The sequence below is a fragment of the Microcebus murinus genome, chromosome 10 (assembly GCF_040939455.1).
Source record: "Microcebus murinus isolate Inina chromosome 10, M.murinus_Inina_mat1.0, whole genome shotgun sequence".
NCBI lineage: Eukaryota > Metazoa > Chordata > Mammalia > Primates > Cheirogaleidae > Microcebus > Microcebus murinus.
Genome location: NC_134113.1, coordinates 17,725,989 through 17,753,477, shown reverse-complemented (window position 1 = coordinate 17,753,477; position 27,489 = coordinate 17,725,989). Strand labels below are relative to the sequence as shown.

General features: G+C 39.3%; 1 protein-coding gene across 1 annotated transcript; it reads left to right on the top strand.

Moving 5' to 3' along the window:
* The first annotated feature begins 9,423 nt into the window (after positions 1-9,423).
* HSP90B1 (heat shock protein 90 beta family member 1) lies at positions 9,424-27,084 on the top strand. The gene is made up of 18 exons (XM_020287890.2): positions 9,424-9,625; positions 10,586-10,688; positions 11,309-11,450; positions 12,122-12,238; positions 13,241-13,572; positions 18,385-18,496; positions 18,717-18,836; positions 19,589-19,705; positions 21,402-21,539; positions 21,625-21,702; positions 21,832-21,897; positions 22,017-22,286; positions 22,833-23,078; positions 23,545-23,681; positions 25,046-25,124; positions 25,222-25,377; positions 25,764-25,886; positions 26,787-27,084. The coding sequence occupies exons 1-18, from the start codon at positions 9,577-9,579 to the stop codon at positions 26,814-26,816; spliced, it is 2,415 nt and encodes an 804-aa protein (XP_020143479.1). The 5' UTR covers positions 9,424-9,576; the 3' UTR covers positions 26,817-27,084.
* Positions 27,085-27,489: the final 405 nt, after the last annotated feature.

Here is a 27,489-nt window from a genome sequence, read left to right as displayed (position 1 = left end):
TACAAAGCAAAGGACTTAAGCCAATGAGAGAAGAGCAATAAACCCCAACAGCCTCAGGTCAGAGACAAAGAACCATTGCCAATTGTAGCTGGGGAAAGAGAGAAGAAATCCCTCCAACCCTTGGGGAGGAACAGAAAACTATCTTGGGCTCAGGATGCTATACTAGTACCAAGCAGAGGTCTGCTACAGCTTGGGAGAGGGACAGGAAACTATTGCCTAAGAACAACCACACATACAAAAGAGTTTGGATGGCAGAGGGATGAGGGGCAGGAACATTGGAAGAAGCTCCGCCCCCAGTGTGGAGGCACATATGGCCAATCTAAGACAGAGACTCCAGCAAGACAATAGAGAACTCCCCTCCAACTCTATGAGCCTACCACCAACTAATAATAAACGGTAGTCTGCCACTGAGAAGGAACAAGAGCACAGACAGACACACACCCTGAAGGATGATGCAGCATGCAGGGTCAGCTAAAAGCTGAGGTTGACAACCAACGCATACTGAGAAAAACTCTCTGGCAGCTGAGCTCCCACCCTATACACCAGGCTACATACAGCAGTCCAGCACCAAAGGAATTTAAAGCCTCTATTGCACTAAAGGTAACAATAGCAACAACAAAAGCTGAACCCAGCTCAATTCATGATCACTTTGACTAAACCCTCACACTAACACATGAAAGGAAAAGAGGTATGCCATTTCCAGGGGTAAATACTATCTTATCTTAGCTTCAACTGTTCTTCATATGATGTGTGAATTTCACTTTAAAAGTTATGAAACCCATAAATGCTAGAAAAAAAACAAACCACTGTCAATAGAGATACCAATCAACAGAACCACACTCAGAGATGACCCAGATATTGGAACTTTCAGATAAACTTTAAGTAGCTATGATTAATACGTTAAAAAAATCTAGTGGTAAAAGTGTAGAACGTGCATAAATAGATGTAAAATTTCAGTAGTGAGATGGAAACTATGAGAAAGACTCAAATGGAAACACTAGAAAGAAAAAACATGGTATCAGAGATGAAGAATTCCTTCATTAGGCTTACCAGAAGACTAAAGAATCAGTGAACATAAAGATAGGACAATAGAAATCCAAATTAAGACACAAAGAGAGGAGGAAAAAAAAAACCAGCAAGTATCCCAGACCTGTGGCAACAACTTCAGCCAATCCAAATGCATGTCATTATAGTATCAGAAGGAGAAGAGAGTGAGATAATGGGTCAAAAGAAATAGTTGGGAAAAAAATGGCTAGGAATATTCAAAGATAATGAAAGGCATCAAACCATAAATCCAAGAATCTCAGATTAAACCCAAGCAGCATAAAAACAAAACAAAGAGAACAGACAACCTACAGAATGGGAGAAAATTTTTGCATCCTATGCATCCGATAAGGGACTGATAACTAGAATATACTTAGAACTCATGAAAATCAGGAAGAAAAAATCAAATAACCCCATTAAAAAGTGGGCAAAGGACTTGAACAGAAACTTTTCTAAAGAAGACAGAAGAATGGCCAACAAACATATGAAAAAATGCTCAACATCTCTAATCATCAGGGAAATGCAAATCAAAACCACAATGAGATATCACTTAACTCCAGTGAGAATGGCCTTTATCAAAAAATCTCCAAACAATAAATGCTGGCGTGGTTGCAGAGAGAGAGGAACACTCCTACACTGCTGGTGGGACTGCAAACTAGTTCAACCTCTGTGGAAAGCAATATGGAGATATCTTAAAGCGATACAAGTGATTCTACCATTTGATCCAGCAATCCCATTGCTGGGCATCTACCCAAAAGATCCAATGACACTCTACAAAAAAGACACCTGCACTCGAATGTTTATAACAGCACAATTCATAATTGCAAGGCTGTGGAAACAGCCCAAGTGTCCATCCATCCAAGAATAGATTAATAAAATGTGGTATATGTATACCATGGAGTACTATTCAGCTCTAAGAAACAATGGTGACATAGCACATCTTATATTTTCCTGGTTAGAGCTGGAACCCATACTATTAAGTGAAGTTTCCCAAGAATGGAAAAACAAGCACCACATATACTCACCAGCAAATTGGTATTAACTGAACAGCACCTAAGTGGTCACATAGGTACTACAGTAATAGGGTATTGGGCAGGTGGGAGGGGGGAGGGGGGCAGGTATATACATACATAATGAGTGAGATGTGCACCATCTGGGGGATGGTCATGACGGAGACTCAGACTTGTGGGGGGAGGGAGGGAAATGGGCATTTATTGAAACCTTAAAATCTATACCCCCATAATATGCCGAAATAAAAAAAAATAATAAATTTTCTTTCAAGTAAGTAGTTAAGAGGTGTGTGGTAGCTAGAACAATGTAGGCAATTTTTAAAATAAGAGTTCTAGCTTGTTCTGCCATTACCTAACCTTCATTAATTTCTCTGGAATTCAAATTTTCTAAGCTTTAAAGAAAGGTGGGAGAAGCTTGAGATGGGAACATAAATTGATAAGGCCTTTTTTAATAGGAGAATTAGTAAATATCCATGAAAATTTTAATGTACACATTCTTTCACCTAACCGTTCTAAAACTAATAATTTATTCTCCAGATAAATTTGCACAAATATCAAAACTTGTGTGTATTAAAACGTTGCCTATAGCATTGGCTGTAATAGCAACATACTAGAAACCATCCAAATGCCTATCATAGGGGAGTGATAAAAAGGAACAAGACAGCTAAGATCTATTAAGTGGAAGAAACTAGTATGTATTGTTCTATTTAATCTTAAAAAATTAAAAATCTTATTTTTAATTTTATTACACATATATGTACACACACGAAAATTTCTGGAAGTATGAATAAGAAACTGCTATCACTCTGGGAGGCTGAGGCGGGCGGATTGCTCGAGGTCAGGAGTTCCAAACCAGCCTCAGCAAGAGCTGAGACCCCGTCTCTATTAAAAATAGAAAGAAATTAATTGGCCAACTAATATATACAGAAAAAATTAGCCAGGCATGGTGGTGCATGCCTGTAGTCCCAGCTACTCGAGAGGCTGAGGCAGCAGGATTGCTTGAGCCCAGGAGTTTGAGGTTGCTGTGAGCTAGGCTGACACCACAGCACTCACTCTAGCCTGGGCAACAGAGTGAGACTCTGTCTCAAAAAAAAAAAAAAAGAAACTGCTATCAATGGTAACCTCTAGAAAATAGGAATAGAAGGGTTGGGGGAGCCTGGAACTTTTTACCTTGGATCTTACACTTTTCTGTACCAAATAACCATTAAATATATTAGTTCATATTTTATAAAATAGTTTTATAATGTAAAACTGAAAGGGGGAATTATGGAACTATTCATACATGATTTCTAAGGTTCCTTCCAGCTCTAAAACTTTAGTAAGTCCCTAATATAAATTATTATTAACATGGCTGATTTGATCACTCAAAATAACGTTTTTATTTACCACATTTTTTAGTTTAACAAATCTCTATTTGAAATTCAGGTCCCCTGTATTCTGTTAGAGTCTAAAGTTGATGGGTGACAACTGGATAGATATTTTTAAATTGACCTGTTTTTCTAAAGCAGACTCTCAGGAGATGCTTGTTTTTAATTAATAGAAAATAAAATGTAAACTACAAGACTATGGGTGAATTTAATCTGTGACAGGTTAAAACTTTCTGGTTGCATGTAAGAGAGTCAGAGCACCTAGAGATTTTATTAGCACCTCCAGGTAACCATTTTTAAATCCAAAGTCAGTTTTCAAGCAGGGTAATCTGGTGTGAGTTGGAGTGAAGGAGAGGGGTATGGGGGAAGATCACAATTAACTCAAAATTGCAGTTTAAAAACTAGTTAAGGCCGGGCGCGGTGGCTCACACCTGTAATCCTAGCACTCTGGGAGGCTGAGGTGGGTGGATTGCTCGAGGTCAGGAGTTCGAAACCAGCCTGAGCAAGAGCAAGACCCCCATCTCTACTATAAATAGAAATTAATTGGCCAACTAATATATATAGAAAAAATTAGCTGGGCATGGTGGCGCATGCCTGTAGTCCCAGCTACTTGGGAGGCTGAGGCAGGAGGATTGCTTGAGCCCAGGAGTTTGAGGTTGCTGTGAGCTAGGCTGACGCCATGGCACTCGCTCTAGCCTGGGCAACAAAGCGAGACTCTGTCTCAAAAAAAAAAAAAAAAACTAGTCAAAAAGAAGATACAATGTTAACTATAGTTATAATTACATCCATCATCTAGAGACACATTTAGTGCTCTATAGCCAAAAATAATACAAGTTCCATCATTTGGAAACATTGAATGTAATATAAACTGCTTGATGAAAGACAACCAAAAGGTTAATATGAGAAAATAATTATGGTTGTTTAATGTGTTGGCTGAAATCTGGTGTTTCAGAAACATTACAATGGGACTAAGGACTTCTACACCTATTATGTAGATCTCTGACTATTTCCACATTCAACTATGATGGACAATTTGAAGCACACCAACCCTCCCACCAGAGCCACTAGAGAAGTCAGATAAGATACCTGAGAAACAGTTTATTTTAAAGGCATCAGTTGATATCCAGGCAACCAGGATTTGCAGAGACAAGATTCCAAAGAAAAGGGAACCTTCAGGAAGTGAGCCTACGTTCTCTGTTGCTTTTCCCCTCTAACTATTTGCTGATTCTTATGCCCTACAGAACCAACGTTCTTAGAAGGCACAAAGTTGATAAGCCAAGCCAAGCTCAGCAGCCTCATGGTGCTTGCTAGTGCTAGAAAGACAAAAACTGGAGTCAGGGCCCACCGAAGAGTAGAAAGCATGGTGAACCCCCTAGGCATTCTATTACATTTTCCAGATGCTCAATCTTAGTTAAGAAGGTCTATCCCATCCCCATTTTGTACTCATGGGCTCTCTTATTTTCTTATAAGCTACAAGTTTATTTATTTTTAATTTTTTATTTATTTTTAATTTTAATTATTTTTTTATAAAATAAAAAATTTTTATATGGTGCAAAACAGGAGTTCAACTTTATTTTGCTTGAGATAGATAACCAGTCAAGGCTAGCATCATTTATGAAATAAACTATAATTTCCCCTCTGAATTGAAATACTACTTTTGTCATGTCTTAAGTTGAAACAATCTATTTCTGGAACTTCTCTTTTGTGGCACTGATCTTTTTGTATATTCAAATATGTACTGGACATTTATCATTCTTTTTGACTGTGCAGCATCTGAATCCCCTTCCTGTATTTGGGGAAACCTCCACCTTTTGCTTCTGAGCCCATTTCTCATGACAGAGCTGAAAATGCCATGTAAAACCTTTCTCACCTTCCCTTGCAACTAGAATGTGGTAGCAGCCAGCCTCCAAATTGGCACGAGTGATCTCTGACTGCTGGTATTCACACCTTCATGTAATCCTCGCTCATTGAGTAGGGTTATTTCAGAAATGATCATGTGAGTTCCGAGGTTGGTTATGAGTCATTGTGGCTCCTGCTTTGTTCTCTGTCCTGGATCACTCACTCCAGGGGAAGCCAGCTGCCCTGCTGTGAGCACACTTAGGCAGCCCTAGGGAGAGGTGCACGCTGAAGAACTGAGGCCTCCAGCCAACAGTGATGTGAGCGAGCCACCATGGAAACAGATCCTTCAGCCCGTCAAGCCCCTGGACCACTTCAGCCTTGGCCAGCAACTTGACTGCAAGCTCATGAGAGAGACTCTGAACCAGAACTATCCAGCTAAGTGCTTCTAGATTCCTGACCTCCAGATATTGTGTGAGCTAATAAATATTTATTGTTTTAAAGTGCTACATTTTTGGGGTAATTTGGTACACAGCAATAGATAATACAAGGGGTATGGGACTTGACCCAAGTTCATTTGTTTTATATTCTTCAATATTTCATAGTTTTCTCCATGAGGGAGCTATGTCTTTCTTAAGTTTATTCCTAAGTATTTTATGGTTTTTGTCTGTAATATGAATATTTTTTTTAATTTCCACTATGTGTTTTTGCACATTTAGAGCATGACAACTGATTTTTGTATATTTATCTTATAGCCAATAATTTATCAGATTTTCATATTCATTCTATACCTTTTTTTTTTAAACTAGAGTCTCTTGGGTTCCTGGGGTATGCAATCATGTCACCAGTAAGAAGGTGTTTCAAAATAAAGGACTTCAACTTTTCTAAAATTTATGCCAATTACTTCATTTTTCTTGTCTTGTTAAACCCTCCTAAACAGTGAGGAACAATACTGACAATAGTGGGCATCTCTGTCTGGTTCCTGATTCTTACTGAAATGGTTTTTAGCGTTTTGTTGCTTAGAATCACAGTTAATGTTAGTTGTCTTTAACTGAAGTATAGATTATATATGACAAAGTCCACCCTTTTAGAGTGTACAGTTTGGTGAGTTTTAACCACCACCACTATCAAGATCAAGAGCATTCCATTCCAGGGAGGCAACAAGTTCCCTAGTACTCCTCTGCAGTCATTGCTTGACACCTTTATTTCAGTTTAAATAAGATACTTGCACTTCCAGGCAGGAGGATCGCTTGAGGTCAGGAGTATGAGACCAGCCTGAGCAAGAGCGAGACCCCGTCTTTACTAAAAATAGAAAAAAAATTAGCCAAGCGACTAAAAATAGAAGAAAAAAAATTTGCTGGGCATTGTGGTGCATGTCTGTAGTCCCAGCTACTTGAGAGGCTGAGGCAGGAGGATGGCTTGAGCACAGGAGTTTGAGGTTGCTGTGAGCTAGGCTGACGCCATGGTACTCTCTAGCTCAGGCAACAGAGTGAGACTCTGTCTCAAAAAAAAAGATACTTACACTTATGATGCAAGTCCAGTTAAGTTATGTATGAATAGAGACCCTACCTATATTGCTCATCCTTGTATTTCCAGCACCTAGCATAATACCTGGCACATACCAGGTCCTCAACATTTGCTGAATTAAATTAATAAATGAATGAATGAATAAACTGATCAATCAATTCACCTTGGTGCTTGGTCCCATTCCTTAAAGCTCCTTGATGCCAACTGCTTTCCTGCCTTGGTCTCCCCAGTCTGTATTCTCCTTGACTTCCCATTGCTGGACTACACCTGCCCACCAGGAGAGCTATCCACTGCCCCTACCTACTTCTCTTTGCCTATCTTGTTTTTCTTTCCAAGTTTAACTACAAGGTAGGGTGCTATCTAGTGGGCTCAAGAAGAAGCTTAACAACAACAAAAGTAGCTGTTTCCGTAGTGTCATCGACATACAATGTCAAAGAAAAACTAAAATTAGGAAGCAAGGGAATCAGATACAAAGGTGTGTAGCTTAATAACCACCTGGAGTGTTAACTCTGGAGGAGCAGGCCAAGATGGGAACTGGGGATCACTAATGAGTCACAAATTAGAAGAGGTGAAGAGACCACATGGGAGAGACAACAAAGCTGGGACTGAGTAAGCTGCCCATTCCCTTTACAGGGTGCTCAGCCAGAGATGCTATCTTAAAGGGGCAAAGCTGAGTCAGACCAATGGTCAGCTACTTTGTGCTAGCTGTCTGATGCTCTGCCTGCCTCATGAATTCCCAGTCAGCTGCAAAAACATCTACTCACAAGCAGTGGCTCTATTTTGGAGGACATGTCTCATTCTCAGTTCCCTCCAGGTGCAGCACAAATTCCCCACCACTGACCAGATAAGATGGCATTTGCAGTTTCAGAACTAGTTGCTTATTTGTTCATAACTAGAGAAAAGGGTGAAGAATGAGCAGTGAAATGCAAAAAAGTGAAGGAACTCCTTTTTTTCTTAAAAAAAAGAGTAAAACATATAAAAATGCAACTGAGATTTCTGAATATAATTCACACCCTAGTATATTCCACAAAGAAACAAAAGGTGCAAGCACAGAAGCATAAAGAAAACGTGCTTTGTAAACTACCCTTTGCTTACTAATAACAAATGCAGGCAAATTGGGCAGATGTAAATAATACCACAAAGTAGAAACACCAACCACAGAACCAAGACTGGCAAACCTAAATAAAGGAAGTTGTAAAAGACTATGACAGATTATCACTGAGAAGCTTGTCTTCAGGAATTCGGACGACTGAAAACAAATTCAAAGTTTAGTTTTGCTGGAGGAAGCAAGAAAGAAGGGAGTATATATTGCAGATGTGCACACACAGGTGCAGATAGAAGGTAGGTGAAGTTTAGGTTAAAGGGACGTAGATAATATATCCCAAGGCACAAGCTTAGTGAGTGTGACGGACTTCCCTCACAAGAAAGACACCTGGCGTTTTACGTGTCCTCCTGAACGCCTACAGGGTACTTCTAAGAAGTTTACAAAGCTGCAATCCCGTTCCCATTTGCAGCACCACGGGTTTTGCTTTCAAATATCTGCAGGTGTATCCTCCTGAACCCATTAAACTAAGAGATTTCCTTTTCTGTACTAAACCGGACTTTACCACCAGGCTCTCCACCTGACTTAGAGCAGGGAGGTCTTAGACCGCCAGGTCCCTGCTTTTGGACTTTATTAGGAAGTCGAAGGCATTGATAACTGCTCTGTAAACCCAATCAGGGAGACCTGGGGATTCTGGCCGCGGAACGCGCGGCCGAGCTGAAAACTCCGGGTTCCCAAGTGACTCACAACAAGCTAGATTCGGAAACGCGTGTTCCCGAGCCGGAGGCGGAGCCCAGACTCAGGCCAATCCCAGAACACAGGGCGGCCCTGGCCAACGCATGGAGGTTTTCTAGGCCGCTTCTAAAAGCTACGCACACTGGAGAGTCCTGGAATAGGCACAGATCTCCGGGGCAATCAGAACGAGGTGTGAATTCTAAAACACGCAGGGCAGAGTTCCCTCAAAAACACGCTGCGAGAATGTAAAAGAAAGGGCCAGACTGCGCACCTGGTCCGGGGGCCAAAGACTACGGTCCCCAGCATTCAATACAGCTGTTCCTCCTAGCACGCTGCATGCCGGGAACTGTAGTTTCTCACCATCCCTATTCGAAACTGCTCCGGGGGATTTTCAACCTCTCACCCATTTCTCTCTCCCGAGAAGCACTGCCGAAGAGAAAGTTGACTGCGAAAGTCGTGCTGGAATCACTCCCAACGTGACCCCAGGCGTAAATGGGAAAGGGTGAAGAACGAGTTGCTATGGCTACCGTTTCCCCTGGTCACGGAATAAACGCTCTCTAGGATCCGGAAGTGGTTCCGCCGCGACCTCTCGAAAAGGATGGTTACGTTTATTGGACGGTTTCCCTTAGAGGCCAAGGCTGCCCAGGCAAAGGGGCGGTCCCATGTGCGAGGGGCCCGCGGAGCCATTTGATTGGAGAGAACCTGCTACGCCTGACCAATCGGAAGGAGACACGCTTCGGGCATCGGGCACCGCACCTGGACAGATCTGATTGGTGGACTGAGGTCCCCCCCACGAGTTCCCATTGGGTACAGTGGGTGCGTGGTGCGGCACGATTGGTGGGTTCGTGTTTCCCGTCCCCCGCCCGTGGGGAGTGGGGGTGAAAAGCGGCCCGACCTGCTTGGGGTGTAGTGGGCGGACCGCGCGGCTTGAGGTGTGAGGATCGCAGCCCAGGAGTGGGGGGGTGGAGGCGGCTCCTGCGATCAAAGGAGATTTGAGACTCACCGGCCGCACGACATGAGGCCTCTGTGGGTGCTAGGTCTCTGCTGCGTCCTCCTGACCTTTGGTGAGTGATCCTGGAGGAGTGGACGCCCCCCCTCCTCAAGCGCAGCCGCTTCTCGAAGGTTCTGGGGGCGTTGAGCCTGGGAGGGGGATACCAGGGCCTGTGGTGGGCCAAGAAGAGGGCATTGCCTTTCCTCGAAAGAGGGTTGGGTGATTATGTTCATTCTCGTCTTGCTTTAGAAAGAAAAAAAAAGAGAGCAAAGTCATTTAAGTCCCCGGTTGATCTAATAGTACTGAGCCCGGAGGTCTCAGCGACTTCGGGTGGGGCTTCTCCTGGGCTCTGGCTCCCCCAGGAGTTTTGCGGGTGCCCCTGCCGGAGAACTTTGTCAGCCTCCGCAACCTTTGGCCCTCCGAGCCTGAGGACCCGCGCCCCCAGTCTTGCGACTCCTCGTGTGCGCGTTTCCTTTCTTAGATGCGGGTCTCAGGAACGTGAGGCCTTGGACCCGCAGAATGGCAGTGTCAGCGTGTTTGATTCAGCTTGTTCGAGCTCGGTCCTTAACATCTCTTCCCTTTCTCAGGACTCTGGGCCCAATTTCAGTTCCCCTCGCCAGAGGTTGCACAAACCCTATTTGTGTTCTGACTTTTGATAACGAAGGTCCAAGTTTTGGCTTGGTCAGTTGGGACGCCGTGTCTCGGCCTGCGCGCAACACGTGTGGGTGTAAAAGAGGCCTGGTGTCTGTCTGCTAAGCCTTATTTATAAGGGATAAGAGGGGCACTGTTAAGAAGTGATGGATGTCTCCGTATTTCGGAATCTACTGGGGGACCTCAGCATCTGAACTTAAATAGGAAAGGTGTGGTGTCTCGGATTTACATTGGGTCTTTAAGCCAGTGAGTCCATTCTTCCATCCCCACCTCCCATATTAACCAACTGAATTCTGCAACCCCTAACCTTACCCTATTTGATCATATTCCTTCGAAGCAACAGTGTTAATTAAGAGTTTTCTGGTGTTAAATCTACCTTCAGGGTCCGTCAGAGCTGATGATGAAGTCGATGTGGATGGTACAGTAGAAGAGGATCTGGGTAAAAGTAGAGAAGGCTCAAGGACGGATGATGAAGTAGTGCAGAGGTTGGTGTTCGTTTGAAACCATGCAGATTAACAGTGAGTTACAGTAGCTTATTTTATATCTCTTCTCCAAAGGTCCAGGTAAAGTGTAACACTCTGTATTTAAATACCTAAAAATTTGTCAGAGAAAAATGATAGGAGTGGTTAGTTATGTGCATACATAAGTAGATTCTAACTTACCCTAGGAATGACTGATCATAATTGAACGATTTCCTTTTAAAACTTTTGATATCTATATTGCAGAGTACTAGCGCTGTAAACTTGCTCAAGACCTTAGAAAAGACCTTTCAGTTGGTTTTATGTTCATTAAGTGTGCACACTTTGTAACTTTAAAAAGGAGATTTCTGTCAGTTGAACAGTGTTTTAAAATTTGGCTTCTTAGAGCAAATAAGAGCAATAAATGTGACTTTGGTTTTTCGTGGAGGAAAGTTGGGTTTATTTTTCTGTCAATTTTAAGAACCAAGTATTTCTTACTCTGAGTTGATATATTAGTAATATGTTATAAAGGTTTCCATTTTAACCCTCAAGACAATCTTCAGAGGCCACTTGTGCTCTCTCATCACAAAGCCTCTGTTTTTGAAGAGAACTAAGCAATACAGTATTTGCTTATCTGATTTCCTTAGAGAGGAAGAAGCTATTCAGTTGGATGGATTAAATGCATCGCAAATAAGAGAACTTAGAGAGAAATCTGAAAAGTTTGCCTTCCAAGCTGAAGTTAACAGGATGATGAAACTTATCATCAATTCGTTGTATAAAAATAAAGAGGTAAGCAACATGTGGTTAGGATATTTTGTCTGTGTATGGTGGCATACTTGTTTGCTTTCATAGTAAATTAAGTAAATTAAAGTAACTTAGTAATTCCAAGTAAGTAGTTAGCAAAGTTTAAATATTCCCTATGTATAAGAATTGCTTATTAGATGCTTATGGGGGGAGGGATGTTAGACATTTTCCCCTCCCTTTCCTTTTCCCTCCAAATAGTCCATGGCCTGATAAATAGTTGTGAGTCTTAAGCGCAGTGGTCCCCAACCCTTCTGGCAATGTGGACCAGTTTCATGGAAGACAAGTTTCCCCTGGGGGTGGGAGGTGAGGGTGGAATGGTGAGTGATGGGGAGCAGCTGTAAATACAGATGAAGCTTCATGAGATTGGGGAACTCGGGTCTTAAGGACAGTGACATAAACTATTATCAGATCACTGATAGGAGAATAGTATTGCCATTCTTACCAGTTCTGGTATCCCGATAGTTGCTTCAATCCTTTGTGTAAGGTACTATGCTTTCTTTTACCAAGATGATAAAGCCACTCCTTTATCATAAGTCTTATTCCTTAAAGAGTGCTTTTTCCAGGTATAAGGAGAAATAAAATGAGATTGACAGTAAATTCAATGTCATATGTATTTTGAGGCTAATCCAAGTATATTAAATCTGGCTTGCATTTAGATTTTCCTGAGAGAACTGATTTCAAATGCTTCTGATGCTTTAGATAAGATAAGGCTTATATCACTCACTGATGAAAATGCTCTTTCTGGAAATGAGGAACTAACGGTCAAAATTAAGGTGAGCGTAAAATAAGTTTTTTTGTTGTTTTTTTTTTTTTCTTTTAAAGAAAAGGAATCCTAAAAGATAGGGAATCACTATCAGTCAAGAAAGGTTAGGTTATATTGCAGTAACTTGTAGCCCCCAAGTCTCAATGGGAGAGGCAGTCTCAGTGGGAGACTTGGGAGTCAGCAAACTGTGGCCTGTGGGTCAAATCTGACTTTGCTTGTTTTATAAATACATAGCCATGCCCATTTGTTTGTGTAGTATCTCTGACTGCTTTTATGCTACAGTGGCAGAGTTGAATCTTTGTAACAGAGGCCCTATGGCTCATAAAGCCTAAAAAATTTACTGTCTGGTCCTTTAAAGAAGTTTGCCAGCCACTGGCTTAAATCAATCACAGGTTGCCTGCAGCCTTTCCTCTGCCTCATCTTCAAGCCAGGACACAGGCCTGAGCAGCCATCTGGAGTGTAGCTGGTTGCCATGGTGCAGAGAGAGCTTGGAGGGTCTCATACCAGTTAAAGGCTTAGCCTGAAAGCTGCACTCATGGCTCCCTTTTGTGACTCCTTGGCCAGAACTTGTCACATGGCCCTACCCAGCCATACATGGATGAAGTATAATCCTACTATGTTCCTGGAGTGTGGAGAGCCAGGAGAACATTAGTGATCACCACCAATTCCAAAATACAAAGTTGTTTTGTTTTTAATCAAAGAAATAGGCAAGACATAAAATTTTATTTTTCTTGAATTTTTTCTTTAAAAATTACTCGTTTTATTTAGATCAATCTCTCCTTTTTGACATTTAGATCAGTCTGCCATTGGTATTGATACTCTCAAATACAGCAAATACTTTAAGATGTGCAGTTTCTGAAAAGGCCATGAAATACTATATAGAGGAAAAGAGTTTGGTTTTCTGTATTGAAATTGATGGAGCACAAAGCTGGTCGTTTTCTCAGTACATAGCTCAGTATTTGTTTGACATAATGTATCAAGCAAATATAATTATCTTGTTCTTGTCCTTTAGTGTGACAAGGAGAAGAACCTGTTACATGTCACGGACACTGGTGTAGGAATGACCAGGGAGGAGTTGGTGAAAAACCTTGGTACCATAGCCAAATCTGGAACAAGCGAGTTTTTAAACAAAATGACTGAAGCTCAAGAAGATGGCCAGTCAACTTCTGAATTGATTGGCCAGTTTGGTGTTGGTTTCTATTCTGCCTTCCTTGTAGCAGATAAGGTTATTGTCACATCAAAACACAACAATGATACCCAACACATCTGGGAATCTGACTCCAATGAATTTTCTGTAATTGCTGACCCAAGAGGAAACACTCTAGGACGGGGAACGACAATTACGTGAGTATTACTGGTTTTTAATAAGAATTAATAGCCCTAGTGAGGATCTTGACTCTCTAGTTCTGGCTCTCTTGAGCAAATGACTTATTCTGGGCCTTAATTTTCTTGCCTATAAAATGAGGAAACAACTGTTCTCATCACTTGAAGAAATATTTGTGGACCTGCAAAGGACCAGACACAAAGATCTGTGCTTGCTGCTGTACCTGGAGGGCATAAAGTAGGAAGGGTTAGCTCTCCCAGGAGAGAAAGCTAAGGGGAGGCCTCACAGAGGGAGGGGGCGGTGCTTGGTCAGTTTTCCAGGTTAGAAAAGCACTTCAGGTCTCTGGAGCACCCTGGATAAAGGGATGGAGGCACAGCATGTTCACAGGGTTAAAGGAATTCTTAGTTGGTGGCAATTGATAGAATTTGAACTTTTTAAAAAGATTTCTGAAGGTGAAATGTTGAGTGGCAGGACTGTATTAGGGGAGACTTTGGGTGGCTATTCAAGATACTTGGTAGCAACCAGGGCTGGGGTGGCTTGGAGAGGACAGGTAGAGATAAAGGGCTTCAAGAAACAGTTGGCCAGACAAGGTGGCTCACACCTGTAATCCTAGCACTCTGGGAGGCTGAGGAGGGTAGATCACTCAAGGTCAGGAGTTTGAAACCATCCTGAGCAAGAGCAAGACCCCATCTCTACTAAAAATAGAAAGAAATTAACTGGCCGGCCAACTAAAAATATATATAGAAAAATTTAGCCGGGCATGGCGGCACATGCCTGTAGTCCCAGCTACTCGGGAGGCTGAGGCAGAAGGATTGCCTGAGCCTAGGAGTTTCAGGTTGCTGTGAGCTAATCTGATGCCATGGCATTCTAGCCCCAGCAACAGAGTGAGACTGTCTCAAAAAAAAAAGTTAATGAAAGTCATGAAAGCTCTTTGGCAGAAAATGTCTCATTTGAAGATAGTTAAAAACGATTGAATTTGTATTGGAATTCCTTTTGTTTGTATAGATTACACAGGTCTTATATTCTATAGTGGCTCTTGGTGCTTTTCTTACTGAGAAGTAGACTGGGCAGCTTTTTGCCTTTTTAAAAAATTTTGCCATCTTGGAGATAAGGACATTCCATTTCAGAGGTCAAGTGACTTGCCAAGTCAGTAAGAAAATGTGCCTATAGCTTCAATTTTTTTCTTACAAAAATGTTCTCAGCATACAGGGTTTTAAATCTTCAAGTAGAAAAAAAGCATATCTATTATTTTGACCAATTTTCTTCATTCTAGAAGGTGACATTTCCTGTCTTCAGGAAATTTTTTTGTTTTTTGAAACAGAGTCTCACTTTGTTGCCCAGGCTAGAGCGAGTGCTATGAGTACCGTGGCGTCAGCCTAGCTCACAGCAACCTCAAACTCCTGGGCTCAAGCGATCCTCCTGCCTCAGCCTCCCAAGTAGCTGGGACTACAGGCATGCACCACCATGCCCAGCTAAATTTTTCTATATATATTAGTTGGCCAATTAATTTCTTTCTATTTTTAGTAGAGATGGTCTCGCTCTTGCTCAGGCTGGTTTCGAACTCCTTACCTCAAGCAGTCCGCCTTCCTCGGCCTCCCAGAGTGCTAGGATTACAGGCGTGAGCTATCTCGCCTGGCCATAGATGTTTTTTAAATGAAGACTAATTAGATGACTGCATTTTAGTACTTTTGCTAACTTACTGTTCCCAGTTTACCTTTTTCTGCCTTTGTTAACATCATTCACATCTCCAGGTCTCATTTGGAGGCATCACTAAGAGATTTATACTTAGGTGTTCTCTCTTGTGCTAGGTGTTGGGGAGGATAGGTAAATTATTCCTACAGAAACAGATTGAAAATGATGTCCCAAGAGGTGTTAATGTCTTATGGTGCTAAGAGATGAGTGCAATTACCTGGATATAAGCTCCGTGAAGATAAACGTTCTATTGTCAGCTCCATTCTCAGAGCCTGACATAAATAGCAGGTATTTATATGAATGAATAAGGATAATTGGGACAGTTTCATGCAGGTAGCTTTGGCAGTTGATCATAAATGAAACTTTACAACCAGGTTCTGCCTTCCTTGAGCAAAATTGCCCTTTTTCTTCAAGTCCTCTTTTTCTTGAAGTCCTCCTACCCCACCATTGGCTCGTCAGATACTCTTTTGAGTGCTTATTATGTGTTAGGGTCAGGGCTACAGTGGAGAATAAGACAGATGTTAGTCCCCTCTTTCACACAGGGCTCATTCTAGTGAGGAAGAAACACAGGAAGTAATTTCAGAGTGACAAGTGCTAGAAAGGAAGCTAAGGCATACCTCTACTTTTTCAAGGAAAGGGCATCAAAAGGCCTTTCTGAAATAGTGATGTTGGGTTCAGATATCCTAGGCAGCAAACACAATGTATATGAAGATCCAGAAGTGAGAGGCTATGGCCCATCTGAGGAACTGAAAGTCCAGAATGGCCAAAGGAAAAAAAAAGAGAGGAGACAAGACAGGGAAGCAACAAAGTCAAGATATCCTGCTTTATTATTTGACTTCATTCTATATTTGACCAATAAAATAGAAGCATCAGACAGTTCAGTTTCATACTTCTGTTCCTATCCCTAAATTAGCTACTGCTTTATCCATATAAGAGGTTTTATGAGCATTAAATGAGATCATGCAATTAGCATCTGATAAGTGTTAACTGAAGTAATTATGTCTGTCCTCCTACTATAATGGAGAGGTGTTCTATATTTTTTCCCTAAAGCTGATCTCCCTGCTTCTGATCTGTTGCCTGATCCTACTTTCTCAGAGGCTAAGCATAAATTAGTTCCTTTGCCCATCTTTCAGCCTTTCCTTCACACCTCACTCCCCCTTCCCTAACTGTGTCAATGTTCAGGTCTCTGGAGGGGAAGAAAGAAAGACAGGTATTACCATGCCCCGTTCTTTCTGGCCTACACTTTCTGTCTCTCCCCTCTTACAGTTGAACTTGACCTTTGCTGCTACTTCACCTTCTGTTTACACCTGAACCCAGCCCAGTCTATTTTTTAATTTATCCACTTTTCTCTCTTTAATTTTTTAAAATTTCTTATAGAGATAAGGTCTCACTATGTTGCCCAGGCTAGTCTCAAGCTCTTAGCCTTAAACAGTCCTCCAACTCAGCCTCCCAGAGTGTTAGAATGATAGGCCTTAGCCACTGCTCAGCCATATCCATCCACCTTTCCATTGAAATAACTCACCAGTAAATTTTGTTGCTGAGTCCAGTGGATTCAGGTTTTTTAAAAAAATTAACATTGTTCCCAGCAATAGATTTTTCTTCTTTCTTTAGTTTTTCTACAAAATTTGCTTTCTCCTGCTTACTCCTTAAATCCGTCTACCCAGTACCTAGCTTCCATGAGCATACATGTCATTTTTTATTTCCTTTGCCCTTTTTTTTGTTTTTTGGGGTTTTTTTTTGGAGACAATCTTGCTGTGTTGTGCAGGCTAGAGTGCCATAGTGTCAGCCTAGCTCATGGCAACCTCAAACCCTGGGCTCAAGTGATCCTTCTGCCTCAGCCTGAGTAGCTGTGACTACAGGCACGTGTGCCACCTTGCCAAATAATTTTTTCTACTTTTAGTAAAGATAGGGTCTCACTCTTGCTCAGGTTGGTCTCAAACTCCTGACCTCAAGCAATCCTCCCATCTCAGCCTCCCAGAGTGCTAGGATTACAGGCGTGAACCTTTGCCCATTTCTTAAATGTTGATATTCTCGTTCTCTAAAAGTTTTTAGCCCTTTTCTCATTATCCATGTGTTCTTCGTTCATTCTTATCCACTGCCATGGCCTCAGGTTCCATCTCTATTTCTTGAATGTATATTCTTAGTCTAGATCAAGAGTCAACTTTTTCTTAAAGGGCGAGCTAGTAAGTACTTTAAGCTTATGGGCTATATGATTTGTCCCAACAGTGTTTTAGTTTGAAAGCAGCCATAGATGATCAAAGATGTTTCCCAGTAAAATTTCCAGTGGGTACCAGCTATAGTTTGCTGACTCCTGTCTAGATCTCTCTACTGGGCTCTATACTCACGGATCTAATTGCCTTTTAAATACCTCTGCCTGATACGTCTAACCTTACTTGTCAGGGATCCAAACATGAAGGTAGGGGTTACCAGCTGTGTTGAAGAGTAGGTTGTGATTTGTCATTTTTTGATGGGTGGAGGAGAGGTTTACAGAAGGGCAGCAGGAAAGAAGAGTAAGCAGTGTTACCATTCTTAGTGTTGAGACTGCGTACACTAGCACTGTCCAGTGTGACAGCCACATGTAACTGTTGAATACTTGGAATGCGCCAGTGCAACTATGAAGCTAAACTGTAAGTTTTATTATTTAAATACTCATAAGTGCCTGGTAGCTACCATTTTGGATAGTACACATAAAAATGCTACTTCAGATTAATTTTCTTTTTTTAAGGAACATGTTTTTTTATTAGGGATAGTTACTTACAATTATCACTAGATTTCTAGAATAACAATAAAAGCTATGAAAGTACATACAATTTCATTTTACTCCAGAATGTTTCAGTGTTTTCTCACCTGGTAAAATGAAAAGTCTCAACATACTCAGAAGTTTGGGAGCATTTTCTGTTTCTACTTGAAACTAAGAATATGCTCTACTTGAGGGAATGCAAGGGAGATTCTTCTCTTTACCATATCTATATGTGATATATTTAGCTCACAAACCTTTCTTGGTGATGGAGAGTTCTTAACATGAATAGTGAGAACATCTTGGATTACATAACTGCTGGCTATTATCATCAAGGTAGTTAAAATTCATAATCAAATCTTCTAAACGTTGAGTGTCTCTAAACATCTTATTTTCCTTGTAGGCTTGTCTTAAAAGAAGAAGCATCTGATTACCTTGAGTTGGATACAATTAAAAATCTCGTCAAAAAATATTCACAGTTCATAAATTTTCCTATTTATGTATGGAGCAGCAAGGTAAATCTGTGTTGATAAATGTATTACCTTGGTCCATATTTAAATATTTTAACACTAAAAGAATAAAAGCTCAATGTGGTTCTTTCGCTTAAGGATACTTTCAAGATTTTCTCTCAAAGACATATTTTTTTGAGCTGTAATGTTACTTCATAGTCTATAGACAAAATCAGAATTGTTAAACAAATGAGTGTTACTGTGATTTTACTTTCTACTTCAACAGACTGAAACTGTCGAGGAGCCCATGGAAGAAGAAGAAGCAGCAAAAGAAGAAAAAGAAGACTCTGATGATGAAGCTGCAGTAGAAGAAGAAGAAGAAGAAAAGAAACCAAAAACTAAAAAAGTAAGTGTGGGTCACCTTGTTATTTAAGATACACGGGGGGGGGGGGGGGGGGGGGGGGGGACCAGGAAAATCTAATTATGCACAGGCTGATCTGAAGTTCTAAAAGTTTTACTTTTTCCAGGTGGTAAGTCCATAGGACCAGCTTTTGAAAACAAGACCTTCTTTTTTTGTGTGTTGTCCTCCTCCAGAAACATTTAATTAAGTAGCAAACCTAGGTTATTTTTATGAAGAGTCTCCTGATTTCTAAATATTGCCTAGGACTGGTGGCTTATGTGTTTTGAATTGTAAGATCTTAAAAAGCTTTCTGAATCCTCTTTTGTCCTTGTATCATGTAGAGATTAACTATAAAAATAGTTCTCTGGCTTGCCCAGGTAGAGTAAGAAGTGTTGGGGTGGTTGTTAGGAATATCTATTATAAAATGTTGGATTTAAGTCATGAAATATGAATATGTATATCTTTGTAACCTCAAAATAATTTTTTTCAAAAAATATTGTAGCTAGTTAAATAACAATGAAGAAAAACTTAATTGGCTTTTTATCGGTTTTGACAGTTTGTTAACCAACTGTCTTTTTTTGTATTAAATATTGAGAGAAATACTTTGCTTTTAAATTTTTGATTCAGTTGGCAGGAACCATACTAGATAATAGGTATCCTTTGGTGCTTTTCATATTATGACATCTACTAAAGCTATGGTTACCATTAGTAACTATTGATGGATGCTGAGAGAGACTAATCAAATACTATAACTTCAGGTTGAAAAAACTGTCTGGGATTGGGAACTTATGAATGATATTAAACCAATATGGCAGAGACCATCAAAAGAAGTAGAAGAAGATGAATACAAAGCTTTCTACAAATCATTTTCAAAGGTAAATATTATTTTAGAATTCCCTGGATTCAGGTTATTAGTGAGTAGACAAAATAACACCCTATTTAGTAGAATGTGGTATATAACCATGAATGATATGGTCCATCCTCATTTTTTCCAACTGAGAACATTGGAAAAAAGACCTTTAGGCCAACTATAATATGTCTGCTTCTAAGAATATAGATGAAATAATCATGTATCAAATTAAAATATAATTTATTGACTTAATCAGAATTAAAATCCCATTTAAATTTCAGAAGAACTTTTGAGATTAGCATCTCACTAGAAGATGGTCTTTGAGAGTAATTGGTTTCCAGAACACAACATTTTTACATCAGTTGAATTATTACACTCAACTATTTCAAAATTCCAGTGGTTATTAGAATTGATACTAGATCTTAGTTAATAAGATAATGAAACATTACAAAATAAAAATGTTTAAAACTGTTTTATGACTGTTTAAAGCACTTGGTTTCCTTTTTAATTTTTTGTATTTTGTAATATGTATATGTATTTTTTTAATTATTCTGAGGAATCTGTAGGCTTTACCAGATTGCCAAGACATTTGTGTTACAAAAAAAGATTAAGAACCACCTACATAGGTAGATGTTTGATTTCCACCACAAAACCCATAAAACATGAAATCAAGTTACTTATTGGCTTTTAACATAATCTTTAAAGAACTTACTAACAACATTAAACATTCATTGTGAGATCCTGTGCCTAAGAATAATTTCTAAATCTGCGTTTGCTTGCCTTCTTTGTGGTGGGGGGGTTGTTTTTTTACTGATCCCTTGTAACTCTTAAGAATCTAAAACTGGCATTGATTAAGACTATTTCAAGTTAGTGTTTTCCCAAACAGCATTTTATACAAGTAATAGAATACTTTAATGGATTTAGCATAAGTAGATAAAACTTAATATTCTATAACTGTATTTGTTCTTTACTCTTTATTCCATATCCTTTAAATTCCAACTCTTGAAACTCCCTTGTTTCTGTCTCTACTTTTATTTCCGTGAACTCTAAAGCCTAATGTATAAACTTTCAAATAAGGCAGCTGTATTTATTAAAACAATAATGTGAACCACATATGTGATTTAAAACATTTTAGAAGTCATATTAAAAATTTGAACAGGTGAAATCAATTTTAATAATGTAACTCATTTAACCTAACATACCCAAAATAGTATTATTTCAACATGTAATCAATATAAAAATGAATAATGAAACATTTTACTTTTTTTTTTTTAATTTGTACTATGTCTTCAAAATGTATTTTACACTTAACAGCTCATCTCAGTTTGGACTAGCCACATTCAATAGCCATGTATGGATACAGTAATGGATAAGGCAGATCTAGGGAATTTCTGACTTTTATGCTTCACAGGTATTTACATACCTTTTTATATCCACTGCCAGAGACCAAATTCCATGGAAGAAATCTGTTCTTAAGTATTTTTTGTAGTTCAGTGCACTTATGAAGTATTGTATATAATTTTGTCATTTTGGTGGTGTATCTAGCGAGTCATGGTCATTTCTTCTCTCCATGCTATCTAACTCTTTTCTTTTTTTCTCTTCTTTTTTTTTTTTTTTTTTTTTTTTGTTAAACTAAATGTATATCACATAAGAAATTGCTTAGCCTTTACACTGCCTTTTTCCTGTGCCATTTGAGTGACTAAGATACCATCTTTCCATAGGAAAGTGATGACCCCATGGCTTATATTCACTTTACTGCTGAAGGGGAAGTTACCTTCAAATCAATTTTATTTGTACCCACATCTGCTCCACGTGGTCTGTTTGATGAATATGGATCTAAGAAGAGCGATTATATTAAGGTGGGTTTTTAAGTAGTATAAACTGCATTTAAAATTTGAAAGTATAATTTCCAGAAAGTGACTGGGTTTTTTGGTCTCCCTTTAGCTGTACGTGCGCCGGGTATTCATCACAGATGATTTCCATGATATGATGCCCAAGTACCTTAATTTTGTCAAGGGTGTCGTAAGTATCTGAAGATTAAGAAAAGGGGGCATTGGAATGGGGATTTGGGCAGTATTAGGGCTTTTTCATTTGGCTTTGCTTTTTCCCTGTGTTTTTGTCACTCACTGATTTTTCTTTTGCCATCTGAAGGTGGACTCCGATGATCTCCCCTTGAATGTTTCCCGTGAGACTCTGCAGCAACATAAACTGCTTAAGGTGAGTGTCTCCAGGAAGACTGGCCACTTTGCTCTTTGGGGTTCAGAAGTCAGGCTCCATTTGTGGAGGTACCACATTTCGAGATGAACTTCTCTAATCAGTTATTCTTTAATGTTTAGGTGATTAGGAAGAAGCTTGTCCGTAAAACTCTGGACATGATCAAGAAGATTGCTGATGAGAAATACAATGATACTTTTTGGAAAGAGTTTGGAACTAACATCAAGCTTGGTGTGATTGAAGACCACTCAAATCGAACACGTCTTGCTAAGCTTCTCAGATTCCAGTCTTCTCATCATCCTACTGACATTACTAGTCTAGATCAGTATGTGGAAAGAATGAAGGAAAAACAGGACAAAATTTACTTCATGGCTGGGTCCAGCAGAAAAGAGGTGAGATGAGTTCCAGCCCTCAGGAATCCTGGCATAGACCTGGGGATTTACAGCCAACTGTTCAGGGGAAAAACAGGAAAACTTAATTGTATAATACATTAACTACCATGTGTGTTGTATTTAAGTTATTCTAGTTTTGAGCCTGGGGCCTTGTGAAACATATAACTCACATGTCTCTTCCTTGGGAGCCACGTGAACTAATTTGCAAGTTGCATGTAACTCATGCACAGAAAACAATTAAAAATAACAAATTTTTCATTAAATTAGAAAGGGGTGTTTTATTTTTGAAGTTTTTATTCTATTTTCATAATAAAACACTGACCCCAAGGAAAAAAAGCTTTTATTCTGGTGTGGCAGTCAGTATAACTGGAGTAGTTAATGAGGCCTGGTTAGTCACTGACAGGAAAATCACCTATATTCCGCTGTTCCTGTTAATTCTTCACCTATAAAATGGCGTAGTTAATACTATATAAACATAGCTACTAAGATGAACAACCATGCCAATGTTAGGCTTGGAAAACTTAGTTACTTCTCTTTATTTCCTAGGCTGAATCTTCTCCATTTGTTGAGCGACTTCTGAAAAAGGGCTATGAAGTTATTTACCTCACAGAACCTGTGGATGAATACTGCATTCAGGCCCTTCCTGAGTTTGATGGGAAGAGGTTTCAGAATGTTGCCAAGGAAGGAGTGAAATTTGATGAAAGTGAGAAAAGTAAGGAGAGTCGTGAAGCAATTGAGAAAGAATTTGAGCCTCTTCTCAACTGGATGAAAGATAAAGCCCTTAAGGACAAGGTATTCTTCTGGAAATTACAAATTATAAAAATTTTAGCACCTGCATGTAAGAAAAAAATTGTTTTGTCAACAAATTAAACTGCACCTGGTTATTTTGTAACCATTAAAATTGTGAAGAACTAAGTTTTAATGATGAAATTAAGTTATTGAGAGGAAGAGCTTAAAATGTATGAAAGTATTCTCTAGTGTAACATTGCTTTTGTAAGAACTTTAGTTTTTACAGGTTAGATACAAGTTTTATGTTTTTAAAAGTTGGTGTTTTAAGTATTTCCAACTGAAAAATTCAGGTTATTAAATGACAGTATCTCATAAGAATTCCAAAACGTGAGTGAAAGCCATTTTTATGATTCACCCACCTATGTTTCTGATCATAAGTGACAAAGTCTTAGAAAGTTGAAATAGAATTATTCAATGACCTTACCTGTTGATATTTATTTACACCTAACTTTTGATTTCTTATCCTAAGATTGAAAAGGCTGTGGTATCTCAGCGCCTGACAGAGTCTCCATGTGCTCTTGTGGCCAGCCAGTATGGATGGTCTGGCAACATGGAGAGAATCATGAAGGCTCAAGCTTACCAAACTGGCAAGGACATCTCCACAAAGTAAGTGTCCTCTGGAACGTCCCTGCCAGTGCATTAGCTCTTGTCCATCTTTTGAAGATAATGCCAGCTTCTATACAGAGACTAATGTTGTTTATTTGTTATACATGATATCTTTTGTATTAGATTATATGCCTGGACTGGCATCTGGACTTATATTTTATATTTTTAAATATAATGATTACACAGGTAAATGACAATAACTTTTCTCAAATGAGTTAAGTCTATTTTAAATCACAATGTCCCATGTGCATTAAATTATAGGTACCCAAATAGAATGTTCCACAAAGTAAAGGTTTGTAAAAGACTTGTGAGTTAAGTATTTGAACTCAAGGGCCAAGTACTGTAGGTACAGGGGGTTTGGGTACCCTTTAAGAAATAAAATATTTTATGTCTTAATGTCACAGCAGTCACCTCAAAAAGACTTCTTCCCTGCTGTTATTCTCTCTTCCACTTGGAATGTCGTCATTCTGTTATGCTACCTAGTCATCTTTTTCCCCAAGGCTTAGCTTAAGGATTTTTTTCCTTTCTTAAAGCCCTCACAAGTATCGTCTCCATTTTTGTCTTAATTCCAAAACTCCATACATATAGAATGATGTCAAAATTGGCATTATCACTCACCAATGTATAATGCATTTCAATATAAAATGCTGCCTGTGTATGTCTTATCTCTTGACTAGACTATAAATTCCAAGTGGAGAATAGTGTTCTGTGTATCTGATATCACATTGCCACAATAATATAATAGCAATTCAAAACATGGCTACTTACTTCAGTAAATTATCAACAGGAAGTTACCTTACATTCAGCAAACATTTGAGCACTTAGTATGTCTCTACACTGGTGGTCAAAAGTAGACACAGCTCCTGTCTCTTGACATTCAGAGTAGTCAAGACGACAAAGTCTATAGTCCCAGCTACTTGGGAGGCTGACACAGGTGGATCGCTTGAGCCCAAGAGTTTGAGGCTGTAGTGCGCTATGACTACATGAGTACAGTTGTCCCTAGGTATACACAGGGCATTGGTTCTAGGTCCTTACACCAAAATCTGCACATACTCAAATCTCATAGTTTGCTGTACAGAACCCACATACACAAAAAGTCAGCCCTCTAGATGTGTGATTTTTACATCCTGAGAGTACTGTATTTTCAATGTGAGTTTGGTTTTGGATGCAGAACCTGCAGATACGAAAGGCCAACTATTTTTTTGGAAAAAATTTATATATAAGTGGACTCTTAGAGTTCAAACCTGTTGTTCAAGAGTCAACTTGATTGTTTTTTTCGTAGTGTTATTCTCTGTAATTATGAAAGAATAGGGAAAATGTATGAACTGTAAAATTTGTTAATGTTTATTTTTATCCCTTAACAGTTATTATGCCAGTCAAAAGAAAACATTTGAAATTAATCCCAGACACCCACTGATCAGAGACATGCTTCGACGAATTAAGGTGAGTAATAAATACTACAGCAACCTTCTTACTTGTTTTTGAATTTGAATACTTTGTATCTTTTAATGTTAATCAAATGCATCTTCTTCCCTCTCAGGAAGATGAAGATGACAAAACAGTTTTGGATCTTGCCGTGGTTTTGTTTGAAACAGCAACACTTCGGTCAGGGTATCTCTTACCAGACACTAAAGCATATGGAGATAGAATAGAAAGAATGCTCCGCCTCAGTTTAAACATTGACCCCGATGCAAAGGTTTGTATCCCCAACCTTCCCATGTAGGTTGGCTGGCTTTCTTTTTCTTTCTGTTCTTTCAGAATAGGCTTATCATGATTAAGTGATGTAGCTTTGCCTGATTTATATTTTTGAAATAATTTTCTTGGAGGTTAGAATCCAAGTGTCAGGCATTGCACTAGAAATTAATAAGTTTCCCTTTCCTATCCTCTTTCACTTTTGCCTTTCTCCCTTTGTTAGCTTGACTTCTAACTCTACTTAGAGAATTTGCTCTAATTTTGCTTAGAGAATTTGCTCTAATCATTCTGAATAAACAAGGAGTGATATTAAGTATGACTTTACACATGTAAATGAGCAAAGTGAAAGTGGATCCAGGGCATTAATAGGCCCATAAATGTTGCCCTTAGGTGGAAGAAGAACCTGAAGAAGAACCAGAAGAAACAACAGAAGACACAACAGAAGACACAGAGCAAGATGACGAAGAAGAAATGGATGCAGGAACTGATGAAGAAGATCAAGAAACAGCAAAGGTATATTAAATCAAGAGTGAGACTTGCATTTTTAGTTTAAAAAGTTGGGCAGAATTTTAGTTCTGGCAAAGGTAGGACTGTGTAACTTACAGAAATTAGACTGTGAGCCTTATACAAATCTGCCTTAAAATAGGGATCTATCTAATATCAAAATCAAAAGCTTGAGCAAATCATTTTTTCTCTTTAAAAAGCATGTAATCATATCACTTCCTTTATTCCTCTATTTTAACAGCCATTCTAGCGATGTTTTTAAACATATTTCCTTTTCTTGGCCCACAATGTTACTATATTCCTTGCAACTTGCTTCTGTGTTGCTATATAGCAACATTAGACTAATTTAAATTTTTTTTTTTTTTTTTTTCTTTTTTTGAGACAGAGTCTCACTTTGTTGCCCAGGCTAGAGTGAGTGCCGTGGCGTCAGCCTGGCTCACAGCAACCTCAATCTCCGGGGCTCAGCGATCCTACTGTCTCAGCCTCCCAAGTAGCTGGGACTACAGGCATGCGCCACCATGCCCGGCTAATTTTTTGTATATATATTTTTAGTTGGTCAATTAATTTATTTCTATTTTTGGTAGAGACGGGGTCTCGCTCAGGCTGGTTTTGAACTCCTGACCTTGAGCAATCCGCCCGCCTCGGCCTCCCAAAGTGCTAGGATTACAGGCGTGAGCCACCACGCCCGGCTAATTTAAATTTTTGATTTGTGTGTTCATGGACCATTGATCTTGTTGGTGAGTTCTAACTTATGTTTCCAGATAAGCAAGGTGAAGTTCTGGCCTACACCTGAAATGTTAGAAATAGGCCGGGCCCATTTAAGTTGTTTTTTCCATACATAAAGCTTCTATAAGCTAGAGTTTTTTTTCTGCTGGCTTTTAATGCCTTCTGGTTTTTCTATTTTTGCAGGAATCTACAGCTGAAAAAGACGAATTGTAAATTATACTCTCACCATTTGGATCCTGTGTGGAGAGAGAATGTGAAATTTAAGTCATTTCTTATGGGAGAGACTTGTTCTGGATGCTCCCCAGTCCCCTTTTCCCCTGCACTGTAAAATGTTGGGATTGTGGGTCACAGGAAGAAGTGGGTTTTTTAGTTGAATTTTTTTTAACATTCCTCATGAATGTAAATTTGTACTATTTAACTGACTATTCTTGGTGTAAAATCTTGTCATGTGTATAAAAATAAAAAAGATCCCAAATACTCAGTGTTTTTATTATATTTTCATAATACATTGCCTAGAACTACTTGATACTTTGCTGCTTTTTAAAAAAATCTTATGTCTTGGGTTCTTTCTTTTACCTACAAAAGTGATTCATGCTTATCAAAGAAAAGTTTTTTAAAAAAATCAAAGGTTGAGCTGGGCACAGTTGGCTGGTAGCTGTAGTCCCAGCTATGGGGAGGGCTGGGACAGGAGGATTGTTTGAGCCTAAGAGTTCAAGACTGTAGTGTGCTATGATTGTGTTGCATTCCAGCCTAGGTTACAGTGAGACCTCAAAAAACCAAATGTTTGAGTTTAAAAATCAAAGATTTAAAAAATCTCTCATTGGGAGAAGAGAGAATCTTACAGAAGAATTCCAAATAACATAGATACTCCCTGTTCCAGGGCATG